The following is a 13,441-nucleotide window of genomic DNA, read 5'->3' as shown; positions in this document are numbered from 1 at the left end:
GCGCATGCCTATGCTTCAGTGGCCGGAGAAAGTCCTCAGGCAAAGGGAACTGGCCATATGGGTGGGGTACTTAGAGCATCTGCCACACAGGTGCCCCATTCACAAGCCAACTCATTCATGAACAGGTCACGAGTACAGCCACCAATGAGTGCCAACCCTTACACGTACCCATCCACTCACATAAGCATCGACACTTTCACATGCCAACTCATTCAGGAGGTGCGATCGTGTGCTGCTTGGTGAGAACACTGGTCTGCACCGAATCTGGCAATCAGGAACTATCCCAGGCCCCTGTGAACACAGGTGACAATTCCTCTCAGTGCCAGCAGTGTGTGTTACAAGGGCTGGGATTGGGCTGATCCCATTCATGCACTCATCCAAGAAAAGAGGTGGCTCAGCCTAGCTCTGTTTCATCAAGGGTAAATGGGGAGCAGCTCAGAAGATTTTAATTCAGCTGAAAGTACAAATTGCAAAAACAATTTGTAAACAAAAGGTAAATTTTTTCTCATGTTGCAAGAAATCCAGTGACATCTGTAAGGTGGTTTCATCTACTTTAGGTGGGGCTTTTGAAAAATGAAGACAGGGCAATTAATTGAACTTTGGAGGATGGTGACAGATTTTGTCTAATGTCCTGATAGGAAGGGCATTGGCCACATCTCTGCAGGGCCTCGAGACTGAATTCAGCTGTCATGCAGGGTGTGACTCTGAGGCCTCAGGTGACAGGGTGCAGTGCCACCAGCTCTAACTACACTGCCCCAAAAGGCAAGACAACCAGCTGGGCCAGCATCATCACACGAGAGTCGATGGAGCCTTCACTTTTTAACAGGATTGTAACACTTTCCATTTGCAAAGAACAGCATGACATTTCTGTAGATGTGAATCAGACTGTTTTGCACCAACTTGAAAGCCATGCACACAACCTCCATCCCAACGATGATATAAATGGAGAAGAACAAGAAGTGAGGCTGTTCGAAAGCAATGTCCCCAAACCCAATGGTGGTCAGTGTGACAAAGCAGAAATAGAAGGCATTTTCGAAGTTCAGCTGCTTCTCCCAGATGGGGAGGATGGCAGCTGCACAGGAAATGTAGGCGACGACCACGAGGGCGATGATGGGGAGGAGGGATGTCCAGCCTCTCCTCCTGCCTCCCCGCCTCATCTAGGTTGTTGATGATGAAGTACGAGAGTCTCCCGAACACCAGCTCAGGACACGAAGAGCTCCCCTCCATGGCCTGAGGGGGCACCTGCAGTGTGTTCCCTTTCTCGTGCTAAAAGTCTCTCGAACAGCTCCATGTTGCTGCTTGGGATTGAGGGGGCAGGTTTGGGGCCCGGGAGCTCTGGGTCGTTGATGGCAATCCTCAGGATGGCTTCGTCTACGGGATTGGTGTCAGGTCTTCTTTCGCAGGGGGCTCCGGAGCGCCACTTGGGAAGGGGAGGGGGGAGGAAAGGGAGTTTTTGGACTTGGTGGTAGGACATGGATAAGATGGTTGCCAGGATGTCGCCTGTGTCTGAGAGGACCAGGAACATCGGGGGGACGCCAAAGAGAGCACAGAGCACGCACAGGTGCTTGCCAAGCCTGGTGACAGGGTAGGTGTTGCCGTAACCTGAAAAGGAGGACAGAGCCCGGGATTGTCGGCTGCTCTCCCCCCTCCCCTGCTCAAAAAGCTTTAAAGAGACCTTCTGCCACTTCCTCTCCCTGGCATATGACATTTTACACAACATGTTTAAAAATATTCATCTTGGGGCTTCCCTGGTGGTGCAGTGGTTGAGAGTCCGCCTGCCGATGCAGGGGACACAGGTTCGTGCCCCGGTCCGGGAGGATCCCACGTGCTGCGGAGCGGCTGGGCCCGTGAGCCGTGGCCGCTGAGCCTGCGTGTCCGGAGCATGTGCTCCGCAACAGGAGAGGCCACAACAGTGAGAGGCCCGCGTACCGCAAAAAAAAAAAAAAACATTCATCCACTTGTCTGACATTAGGTCTGCTTTGCTGGGGGAGCAGGCGGTGAAGCCCAGCTTCTCTTTAGGATAAAGGACGGCTCATGTCCAGATCTTTTTTTTTTTTTTTTTTTTTTCATGTCCAGATCTTTGACCAGGAATGTCCTTGGCAGGAGACAACCCCGTGTTTGGGAGGAGCTGACTGCCTTGCATTTTGCCACTTCTGAGCATCTGAAGGAGGATGGGCCCAGCTCACCCGGAGGGATAGGATGAGCACAGGTGACAGGATGTGCGGGCTTTGCAAACACACCCATCACCTCCATCATCGTCCATGAAGGCGTCAGTTTTTACAAAGCCACCCTTGTCCTTCCTGGGTTGTCTGGGCCTCTCTGTTTGTTTCTATATAATAGGCAATTATCATGTGCCAGTGGTGTGTACAGCAGTACGCACGGTATTTGGGACGGTAGAAAGCTGGACGGTGACTAAAATATAATCGCTGCCCTCAGAGCCATTTGTGACTTAGTGGGTCAGACGTGTTCATAAACGAGAGTGAAATGTTGAGGACCCCAGCATCTAGAATCTTACCAACCTCGTTTCCAATTCCAGCTCTGCCATTTACTAGAAAGTTACGTGACTGATCACATTTTCAGATGTCTTATCTGTAAAATGGGCATGACAATACCTGCTTTGTATATGGACCAGCTGGAAGGATTACAAGAGAACAGCACCTCACACACAGTGAGTGCGTCGTTCTCGGGAGGTTGGTGCCCTCATTCTAATAGCTGTTTTTCTGAGCATTTACTGTGGGTTGGGTATTAACCAGCCTTCATCGGTAAGTATTATCACCATTACAGATGGGGAAACTGAGGCTCAGAGAAGTGAAGCGACTTAGCCAAGAGCATACGTGTGATAAAGTGTGGAGTTGGGGGTCAAACCCCCAGGGCCATCCAGTTCCCAAGCCAGCTCCCTCCGCTGGGTCAGGAGCACCGAGGGGGTGGGACCCTCCAACCATCAAGAACAGGATGGTCAAGCAAAGAGAGGTTGAAACCTCCATGCTCTTCAGGAGCCCCCTGCTCCCATCACCCCAGCCCCCCACCCCCCGTGTCTAGAGAGGGCAGGATCAGAGGGATGTGGAACCCCACAGCACAAGTCGCTGGATCTTCTGGAGTGGGCAAGCTCACTGCCTTCAACAAAGAGGGAGAAGCTCTGTATTTAATGCCTATGTTTAATTTTTGGTGTCATAAAAGGATGACTAATACAGAAAACCCCAGCCCAATTATGTAAATTAATTGGAAGGCAATTCCCAGGCTGGCTAAGCCCCAACCTCCTCCAGGGCTGCAGCTTCCTGCGCAAACTCTGGCCTCAGCCTCCGCCCTCCAGGCATACGCACGGGATCAGGCTGCCCATCTTCCTCAGGGTTCTGGAAGAGGGCTGTGGCCCTCACCAGGTCCCATCACTGTGCACCCCTCCCAGGGCACTCCACGCCACCCTGACTGCGTCCATGAGGTACCATTTGACGGCAGGGGTGGTGAACTCTCTGTGCATTCATATTGTTTGTGCATGTGAGTGCTTACTGCATGCACTGGGACACAGCGGTGAGCAAAGCAGATATGAATCAAATAACCACCCTCGTGAGTGTGCAATTACAAGCGGAGATCAGTAACAAGATGTGTAAGAGCAGACCAACAGGTTAGAACAAAGGCATCCATCCTGGATGGGCATTTATTGAGCACCTACTCTATGCCAGGCTTTCGCGGGTGGGATTGGGATACAATGAGGAACAGGCAGAGGTCATGCCCTCTGGGGGCTCCTAGTCGAGCGGGAAGCAAACCCTTGAACTCAGCTCCCCACCTGTCCAGCAGGACCCAAGAGCTCAGGAGTGAGCCTGCACTGGCTAAACCCCCCATCAGAAACCCGAGGCTGTTCCGCAGGGCTGGACTTTCTGAGGGGGTGCCCAGGGTTTCTGTTGCCTCTCTTTCCCTTCCCCGTTCCCTGCAGGTCTCCAGCAGCTCAGCCATCCCCTCAGGGAGAGGAGGTTGCAGAAATGACCTCAGGACAGCATCTTGTCCAGGCTTCGGTGAAAGCCCAGAAGCACTGAGGAGGTTGGGGTGGGGAGGGGTCTCAGGGAGAGGGAGGGGGTTGGGGACAGAGGGGGGGCCCTGGAGAGGATGACCAGCGGCCCAATGTGCCCAGGACTGAAAGTCTCATGTTCTGGTAAACCCTTAAATGCTAAAACCACGGCAGCCTCGGTCACACCAGGGAGTAGCTCGCTCTAGCCAGGGTGATTGTGGAGAGTGAGGAGAGATTCTCCAGAGCAGGGAAGAGAGGAGGGGGCCTGGAGCCCCTCGTGGTGGGGCAGGAGCTCAGAGAGGCCTGGCCGTGGAGTCTCAGGAGCCTAGGCCCCGGTGTCAGCAAATATCCCTGCTCCTGAGATTGTCACAGGCCTTGCAGTCCTTAGGGGTGTCAGCAGCAGGGCCCGGGGGCAGGCAGCCACCCTGTTTTCCAGATGTTGCCTGGAAGCCCCCAACTCTCGTGCACCCCTAGGAAAGTCAGGAGAGGCTCCCCAGTGGAAGCCCCCCGGCCTCCAGGATGGAGTCCCAGGGTGAGATCTATTTTATTTAAAGGAAAGAACATCACATTTCTTACAGGATTTATGGAGAAAATTGCCTTTAAGAGTCAGAACTTCCCGCATAGCAGAACCCCTAATGCTGGCAACCACCGTCGTTACTGCATTTAATAGACAAGGAACAGGGGAGTCAGGTGACACGTCCGAAGTCACACAGCCCACAGCCTGTGGGCACCCCTCACCTGAAGACCTCCCTCCACATGCATGCTCTCCTTGGCAAAGGTGGGTTTAGTGGATTACAAACAAAGTCATTGTGGCTGCCTCTGGGTGGAATATGTTTACAGTCCAGAGGACATGCCACATTGCAGAGAACGCATCAAGGAAGTAAGTCTCAGAGAGCACAGGCCCCTATGAAGGAAATGTATTGCCTACCCAATTACTGAATGCTAAAACGCATAATGGGAAATCGTATTATTTCTTATAATGCATATGCGATATTCCAATTCCGTCAGTCCACGCCACCTAGCCCGCGAGTATTTAACAGCCCATACACTTCCTAATCCAAGGGGGCTGATCCAATTGGGAATGACTGGGGATTGACCAACCTCATGCCTTTCAGGGGTCCCTTTTTCAGCATCAAGGCCAGGTGCATTTCAGGTGACCCAGAGATGCAGGACAGGAAGCAGTATTACCAGCAGGACCATTATTGATTACGGGCAGCGAAGAACCTTCCCCAATCCTCTTCCAGTTGTAATTACTGGATGGCTTGATGTCTTAATGGACTTGTACCGTGAGTGGCAGCATCGTTTTCTTGGGATATGAACCAAGCTAATGCATTTCCGTTAGGTCAGTGGTTCATAGCCTGGGCTACCATTAGAATCACCTGGAGGGCTCTGAAAAATACTGATGCCTGGGTCTGTCCCTAGTAAGTCTGACGTGATTGGTGTGGGGTCCAGGCATGGGGGCGTGTAAAAGATATCCAGGTAATTCTGATATGCAGCCTGGCCTGAGAACACTTGCCCCGGGAGAGTGCTTCTCAAACATCTACGTGCATCACCTGGAGAACTGGCTAAAACACAGATCACTGGTCCCACATCCATAGTTTCTGACTCAGTAGATCTAGGATGGGGCCTGGAAATTAATTTGTATCTCTAACAAGTTCTCTCTGGTGATGCTCACACACTGGTCCAGGGACCACGGTTTAATAGCCATTGCATTACACCAGTGGTTCTCAACAGGGGGCAATTTTGCCCCCCAAGGGCCATTTGGCAATGTCTGGAGACATTTTTGGCTGTTGTGACTGGCGAAGACAGCAGGGGAAAAGGTGGGTGCCTCTGGGGGGTAGAGGCCAGGGATACTTCCAAACATCCTACAATGAATGCACGGGACAGTCCCCGCCACAAAGAACCCTCTAGTCCAAGATGCCAATAGTGCCAAGGCTAAAAAACGCTGCCTTAGATCAGTCCCCTTTTGTTCTTGAGAAAAAACCTAACGAAACCCCATACTCTCAAGCCCGTTTGCTTCCAGTCTCTTCCTTGCGCTTGCTGATCCCCTGTAAATGTTGTTCCTCAAAGCATTCCCTGGAGGTCTGGGGTCCCTGAAAAGGCCAGCTGTGCCCTGCTTCTACCCTGCTCGAAACGACTTCCCTCCCAGAGTCCAAGGTCACTGCTGAATGGGACAGTCACAGCACTTACCTCGTGGGGCTGTCACGAGAATTAAACAAAATCATGCATATAGGGGCTTCCCTGGTGGCGCAATGGTTGAGAGTCCGCCTGCCGATGCAGGGGACACGCGTTCGTGCCCCAGTCCGGGAAGATCCCACATGCCGCGCAGCGGCTGGGCCCGTGAGCCATGGCCGCTGAGCCTGCGCGTCCGGAGCCTGTGCTCCGCAGCGGGAGAGGCCACAGCAGTGAGAGGCCCGCGTACCGAAAAAAAAAAAAAATCATGCATATAAAGCACATTGACACAACGCCTGGTGCTGGTAAGCGCTCAGTAGTGCAGGTATTAAGTTACTGTTACTCTTTCTGCTCGTGACCTGTCCCTGCTTGGATCAACATTCAGGTGAATGAGACCGGTTCTGAAAGAAACCACACGGGGGCGCCCTTGGACACAAGCATATGTGCCCATTTAAGAAAGTGTGTTGCAGTAGGCACAGGTTGTCCACCCAGCAGCCATTCCCCCATCTTTCCCTGGAACGCTGCTTCTCTCTCACCTGATTAAGAGATAGATCCGATCCGTCTAAGTCATGCTGGTAATCCAATCCCCTTGCCAGGGACTGGCTTGGGGGGTGGGAGGCTTCCAGGAAGTTTCTTGCCAATTATGACAGCCAGCCTTTTCTCTGTCTATGAGATGCCATTATGCCCGGACGGGAAGTGGACCTTGGTGACCATCGTGTGACCCGCTGAGCAGGATGGAGAGAACCTGATACTCAATGTCACAGCTGAGCTGCACATCAAGCAGCCTGAGGGCTGTCCCCCACTGGACTTCCTACTTGGGAGGTGACACATTTTCCTTGCAGTTTAAGCCAACCGTGCTGGGTTTTCTGTCAGTCACAGCTGACGCTCAGAGGCAGGTCTGGGAGGAGTTATAGATTAGGGAACAAGGCTCAGACGGGCTAAATTGCTCACTGGAGGTCACACAGCTCTGACCCAAGGTGGCTGGCCCCCAGAGTCCACAGCTGGCCACTGTGCTCCACCTCTACCCTGAGTGTGAGGGGACCCCGGGACGAGTGCCCAGCCACGGCCTTTGTGAGCTCAGGCCCCCCGGGGATCGGTATTCTCCTGAGCTGATGCTCTCTTGAATGAAGATGGGGCCCCAGTACTTTTCACTGCCCAAGAGGGGCAGGGGCTAGGCAATGAGTCACACTCCTGGTGGGGACGCTGACCCAGGAGCCCCTGACCTGTGGCCGAGGGCAGCTCCACTACCTCCACTCCTGTGACCCCCTCACCACCAGCAGGGGTGGCTCCTGCCAGGCCTGGCTCGGCCCCTGCACCTGGCCCACCCTGCTGCTGCACTGCAGAGGGAAGCTGCGGCCCTTAGTTACTAGAAGGTCCTCCGATGCTGGCCCAGGGACACGGCGCCTGAGTGCAAGACCAGCCCCGCTTCTCACAGCCCGCCAGCCTCAGTGGTCTCTACCTCAGAGGGGCCTCTAAGCCCCGGAGCTTTGCCTGCTGCCTCGCTGGAAATCTCTCTCAGCCTTTTTTTTTTTTTTTTTGCGGTACGCAGGCCTCTCACTGTTGCGGCCTCTCCTGCTGCGGAGCACAGGCTCCTGACGTGCAGGCTCAGCGGCCATGGCTCACGGGCACAGCTGCTCCGCGGCATGTGGGATCCTCCCATACCGGGGCAGGAACCTGCGTCCCCCGCATCGGCAGGACGACTCTCAACCACTGCGCCACCAGGGAAGCCCTCTCAGCCTTCTTTGCCTGGTTCATCTCCACAGATCCTTCCACTCAAATGTCACTTCCTCAGACAAGCCTCTCCCCCATCCCCGAAAGTCAGGACCACCCTCCCCCATCCTGTCTCACCCACTTCCACAGCCCAAGCTTCTCCTCTTGAGCACGTCTGTGTGCTTAGCTGTTCATTGTTCCCGCCTCCATTAGACTCGGAAGCATCCAGCTATTTCAGCCCCATGCCAGGCACAGAAAAAGTCACGTACAGACAGAGGCAGTGGGGTTTCAGGTTAAGACCCAGACAGCCTGGACCCAGACAGACATGAGCTGTGTCCCCTTGCAAAAATGGTGGACCTGCCTTGCCTCAGAGAGTGGGAATAATAACAACAGCTACCTCAGGGTTGTTGCGAGGTGTGAATGGGCTAATCATCGCGAAGAACTGAAAAGGGAGCCTGATGAGTCTTAAATACACATGGGAAGCAGCCACATAGCACAGGGAGATCAGCTCGGTGCTCTGTGACCACCTAGAGGGGTGGGATAGGGAGGGTGGGAGGGAGGGAGACGCAAGAGGGAAGAGATATGGGAACATATGTATATGTATAACTGATTCACTTTGTTATAAAGCAGAAACTAACACACCATTGTAAAGCAATTATACTCCAATAAAGATGTAAACAAATAAATAAATAAATACACATGCGTTAGCCAGCGCAGCCGCTGCTGTTGCAATCGTAGGCGTTCGGTATTTGTGAAGGAAGGAAGGAAGGAAGGAGAGAAGGAAGGAAGGGAGGGAGGGAAGAAGCAAAGGCCATCTCCACAGCCCAGTTCCAATGTGCGGTGTCACACAGGAGCCCATCCTCTGTGCAGCCACCGAGAGGAGGATCTGTGGCTTTGAGGGTCCACAGAGCCCATCTTAAAACGTGCAAGTGTTCACTGTAGGGAAGCAGCTCTGCCTCCACACCCTCCCCTCTGCCTGGGGCTCCGGAAAGGACTTCGCTGGGACAATGTGTCGCACAGGAGTCTTTCCCTTGCTTGGAGGCTGGAGACACGTACAAAGCAAGTGCAGGGAACAGGGTGAGGCCAGCTCCTTCCTCTCTCCAAGTCCTTCCCTTCGGGGCACTGTCACCCACTCCATGGGGACACAGGAATCTGAGCGGCCCCTGCTTCCAGGCAGGGCGAGGCTCTCCCTGGGGCTCCCTGAGCAGGGGTAAGCAGAGTCTCCACAGCACCCCGCAGACCTGCAAAGCTGGCAGCCTACTCTGGGGAAAGAGCACTGGACTTGGAGTCTCAACAGCTCTCGTGGGCACCAGCTCCACTCACTGCGTGACCTTGGCCCCTGACGTCACCTCTCTGGGCTTGGGCTCCCCGACCTGATTCACTGTGGGCTTTAAAGGAGGCAGCTTAGCACGGCCCCTGCAGGCAACTGTGCGCTCTCCTTAGCGCTGCAGGTCCCCTTCCTCCTCTGCCTCATCGTTGGCGCTTCCGGTCCTGCTCTGGCACACCGTCCTCCCTCTCCACGCCGTGCCCTCCTCCATTCCCTTGGAGCCAGCTGCCATCAATATGCTGGTGACTCTGAAACCCACTCCCCAGCCCCAAGGCTGGGGAAGCTGTGCTCCCGCCATACCCTGAGCGCGTTGCACTGACCACGTTTGGTTGCCCCCGAGTCCAGGAACCCGGGCAGGCAGGTACCCGGCAGGTTGTGTTTTGTACAAGAGCACTCACTGGGAGACAAGAAGAAGCCGAAACGCAGCCCACACCTCGCTCACTGGGGCCTTTGCCCGGGGAATGGGGCCATGCCCACCTGAAGGAAGGGGATCCTCTTCTCATTAGCACAAATGGGCCAGTGGCAGCCCTGCTCACTGCCGTCTCCCTGAGCACAGGGTAGGCACTCCACAGCTGTTTCTTGCACTAAATGAATCGAACACTTCATCCCCACCAAGGGTCCGCGTCCCCCTCTCCCCTGCCCCCCCGCCAGCTTTCTCTCACAGGTCTGCCCTCGCCCCTGGACTTACCCACTGTGCAGCAGAAAAAGAGTGAGCTCAGGAAGGACCGGCCTGCAGACCCGCTAAACCACTGGGGCTTCACCTGCTGCAGCAGCTTCCCGAGACCCTGCTTCCTACCTCCCTCAACTCCAGAAAGAGACAACCGGCGTGAGAGAGAAGGTTACACCCTTTAAAACAGGTCCCGCCCAGGGGAAGGGGTGTCTTCCCCAGGGACCACGCCCCCTGCCTTGTGGCCCTCATCAACACTAAATGGAGGATCTCAGAACCCTTTGTTCAATGTCTCTGCAGTTTAGGTACTGCTCCAGCACCTGCAGAGATTAGGAGGCCACATAACCCTGTGTGCTGAGCACCCAAGAGAGAGGCCCACAGGGGTCCGGCCTGAGCTCAGCCATGGAATTGCCCTGTGGCCTTTCTGAACTTTCGGAGCCTTGCAAAGGGGCCTACTAACTTCTGCTCTGCCTCTTTCCCCGGCTCTTGAGAACTGAAAGAAAAAGGCTTTTATGAAATGCAGGCTCTTGCATGATTGCAAACTATATGCACTCCTGGAAGCCATTAAGCCTGATGGAGTGTGGTGATCATACCGGGATCAGCTGGCTGAGGATACCTGGGAAGACTTGGCGGAAGCAGGCCTGGGGGCCCTAGTTTCTCGGGGAGGTGTCCAAATGGTACCTTTGGCCTGGCAGCCAGTGGGTTTTAGGCATCCCAGAAGTCACCTGCCAGCTGGCACAGTTGTAAGAAGATGTCACAGAGCCTGGAACAGCAGGAAGTCACCACTCGTTTGAATGGGCACCAACCTGGGAGTCCAGACACCTGCAACCTAGACTCAGTTCTGACCCTGACTAGTTCCTGTAGCCGTGGACAAGAGGCTTCTTTCTGAGCCTCAGTTTCCCCATCGGGGAGGCAGCGTGACATGGCTTTGGAATCTAAATGTCTGGGGTTGAATCCCTGGCTCCGTTTTCTAGTGGGTGACCTTGGGCAAGTTGTTTAACTCCCAGTGTCTCAGTTTCCTGATCTGTAAAAGGGGGACAATTCATATCCACCTCATAGGGTGGGTGTGAGGATCAAGTGAGACAGTGCATGAAAAACACTTGGCACAGGGTCTGCACTAACCAGCACTTACTGAGCATTTTAATCTCCAGTGAAAATCAGTACAAAATGCGGATGGACCAGCTCTGTTTTCCTATACCATTCTGTGCATCAGAATCACCCAGGAAACTTTTTAAAAATAAGATTCCCAGCCCAGTCCTGGAGATCCTGATTAAGTGGGTTTGGGGAAGAGCCTGGGAATGTGTATTTTAGACCAGCTCCTTGGATGATTCTGACGCGTGGCCAGGTTTGGAAAGCCCTGAACTTGTTGACAGTCTGGACCCAGTGATGGCTCAGAGTGTCAGATGGCAGACGGCATCTCCTGGGTCATCTGAGTAGGCTTGTGTCTGTCTGGCACAGATGCAGAGAGAAGGAGTAGGACCCTCCACAGAGAGGAGACTCTGCCACCTGTGATCAGCCTCTGGTCCGCCCCTGCTGGAAGGACCTCCCACAGGTTGGAGGGGTCATTACCAGCCTGGCTGAGGACCTGTCATACCACGGGACCCTGATCTTCCCTTGAACTTTAGAGTCTGTTTTTCCTTTGTCTTTTATTTACTCTCTATTATTTTATCTTGCTCTGTTGAATGCATCTTTCCAAGCTTTAGAAGACAGTATGGAAATAAGTGACAAATATGAATGAAAAGCAATAAGGACATATACAAAGTGCCTTGTGCCTTCCAAGAGGCTTCATGTCCATTGTCTCATCTGCTTCCCACAGGGTCCCTGTGATTGGTGGGCCTGAGATTGTGGGCCTTCTTCTCCCTGGCAGACTGAGACCCAGAGAGGGCAATCTGCCCCAGATCACACAGCAAGCTGGGAGAGCAACTGGGAGTAAAACCAGGACCCAAGTTCTTCTCACAACACTTTCTTCCTCCCCTGAGCCCGACCACAGAAAAAGGCCACTTGAAACAAGAAGTAGGAGAGCAGGGGGCAGGCTACTATCTTGGCAGTCCAAGCCCAATTTGGATTGTTCCTTGAATTCCAGTCCTTGTAAACTGAATCATGGGGTGGGGCAGGCAGTTCTGAGGACCAGCCTAGGAACCCACAACTCCAGATCTGGTCACCCATCCACCCCACCCCAGCTCATCAAATCTCCAGCAATCCATCCTCCTCAGAGCCTGCTGGTCTGGGTGGGGCTGGGAACTGAGGCAAAGGGAAGGGAGTGCCCAGTGGGTGCTCAGCACTTTTCCTACATTCTTTACATCAACCCTGAGAGGCCCTCCATTATTCCCACCCCCATTTTACAGAGGGGAAAACTGAGGCCCAGAGAGAAGTCACTTGCCTAAGGTTGCCCAGGAGTGGGCAGGATGCAAGCAGAGGGCTCCCAGACTCAGCTTCCTACAAGGCAGTTGTCTCCTCTCTGGGGCCTGCCTCTACCCAGAGAGAAAAGGCCCGCCCTGCCCAGGTACGCCACCTACCTGTTCTGTTGCATTTCAAGATGTCACAGAGCTTCTCCAGGAACTCCTCAAACTCCGGGTCATCTGCCCCCTGGTCCTGGCTGCCCTCAATGGCTGAGAAGAGCGCGGCACCCACCAGCGCGTACGTCACCAGGGAGCAGTGGAAGCAGAGGCGAGGGAAGATTTTCCTCAGGGCCTCTCAGCAGCACCTCCTATCTTGAGGCGGCCCCGCAGCCTCCATCCTCCCAGGAGTGGGCAGGACAGGAGCTGCTGGAAGAGGGAGGAGCCCAGAGGTCCCGCCAGGGAGGAGGGGGAGTGCCCCAAGAATGGCCCGGCTCCAGCGCTTCCCCCAAGGACTTGGGAAGCAGGTGGCAGTCCTTGCGCGTTCACTTCCTGAGAGTTTCTCAGATAGCGCGCCCCCTAGTGTCTCAAATTACTATTGATCCACCCGGCAGGTACGCTCCGAGCAGCCTGGCCAGCCCGAGAGCTGACCTTCAGGGGCTTTGGGAGGAATGCGTGGTGGTTGCTTTGTGCTTTGGCCTGTGGTACCCTGACTCTTGGACAGGTAGAAATAATAGTAATTAGTGCGGCCAGAGCTCCACAGTTTACAAATGGCCTTTATTCGGTGTGGATCTAATTATTGGTCCCAATTCTTCATTCCCCTCTAGCATACCCAGACTTGCCTTGGCCTCAGGGTGGGCAGAGCATACTTCCTTCTTAGCATTGGACTAAGCCACATGACTTGCTCCAGCCAATCAGGTGTTAGCAGACATGACTTAAGCAGGGACCTGAAAAGTAAACGTACAATGGGACTTGCTCCCCTGTGCCTTGCCTCTGCCACTACGAAAAAAAAAGTGCCCCCACATGGTGGATGTGGAGATGTGTGGCTGTTAAGATCCCCCTTCATGAAAGGTTTCTCCATGCAGCTTCAAGGAGCATGGGTCCTGACAGCCTCCAGCTATTCGTTCTTTCGGGGTTTGCTTCAGCTTTCAGGCCCTGTTCTCCGGGAAGCCCTTGTCCAATGGCTGAGCAAGGTGGGATACAAGAGCTTAACCATTTCTGCCGCGTGC

At 54.1% G+C, this 13,441-nt stretch overlaps 1 protein-coding gene across 1 annotated transcript; it reads right to left on the bottom strand.

Moving 5' to 3' along the window:
- Nucleotides 1-812: 812 nt before the first annotated feature.
- On the bottom strand, nucleotides 813-12,612 carry KCNK18 (potassium two pore domain channel subfamily K member 18). The gene is given in 5 exon segments (XM_029244892.1): nucleotides 813-1,118; nucleotides 1,120-1,264; nucleotides 1,266-1,602; nucleotides 9,886-10,014; nucleotides 12,393-12,612. Coding segments are annotated over 5 exon segments (1,137 nt in total).
- Between the last annotated feature and the right edge of the window lie 829 nt (nucleotides 12,613-13,441).

Source organism: Monodon monoceros, unplaced genomic scaffold (assembly GCF_005190385.1).
Source record: "Monodon monoceros isolate NGI ecotype Baffin Bay Population unplaced genomic scaffold, NGI_Narwhal_1 Super_Scaffold_4, whole genome shotgun sequence".
Classification (NCBI taxonomy): domain Eukaryota; kingdom Metazoa; phylum Chordata; class Mammalia; order Artiodactyla; family Monodontidae; genus Monodon; species Monodon monoceros.
The sequence above is the reverse complement of the archived record's forward strand: the minus strand, read 5'-3'. Positions and strand labels throughout refer to the sequence as shown.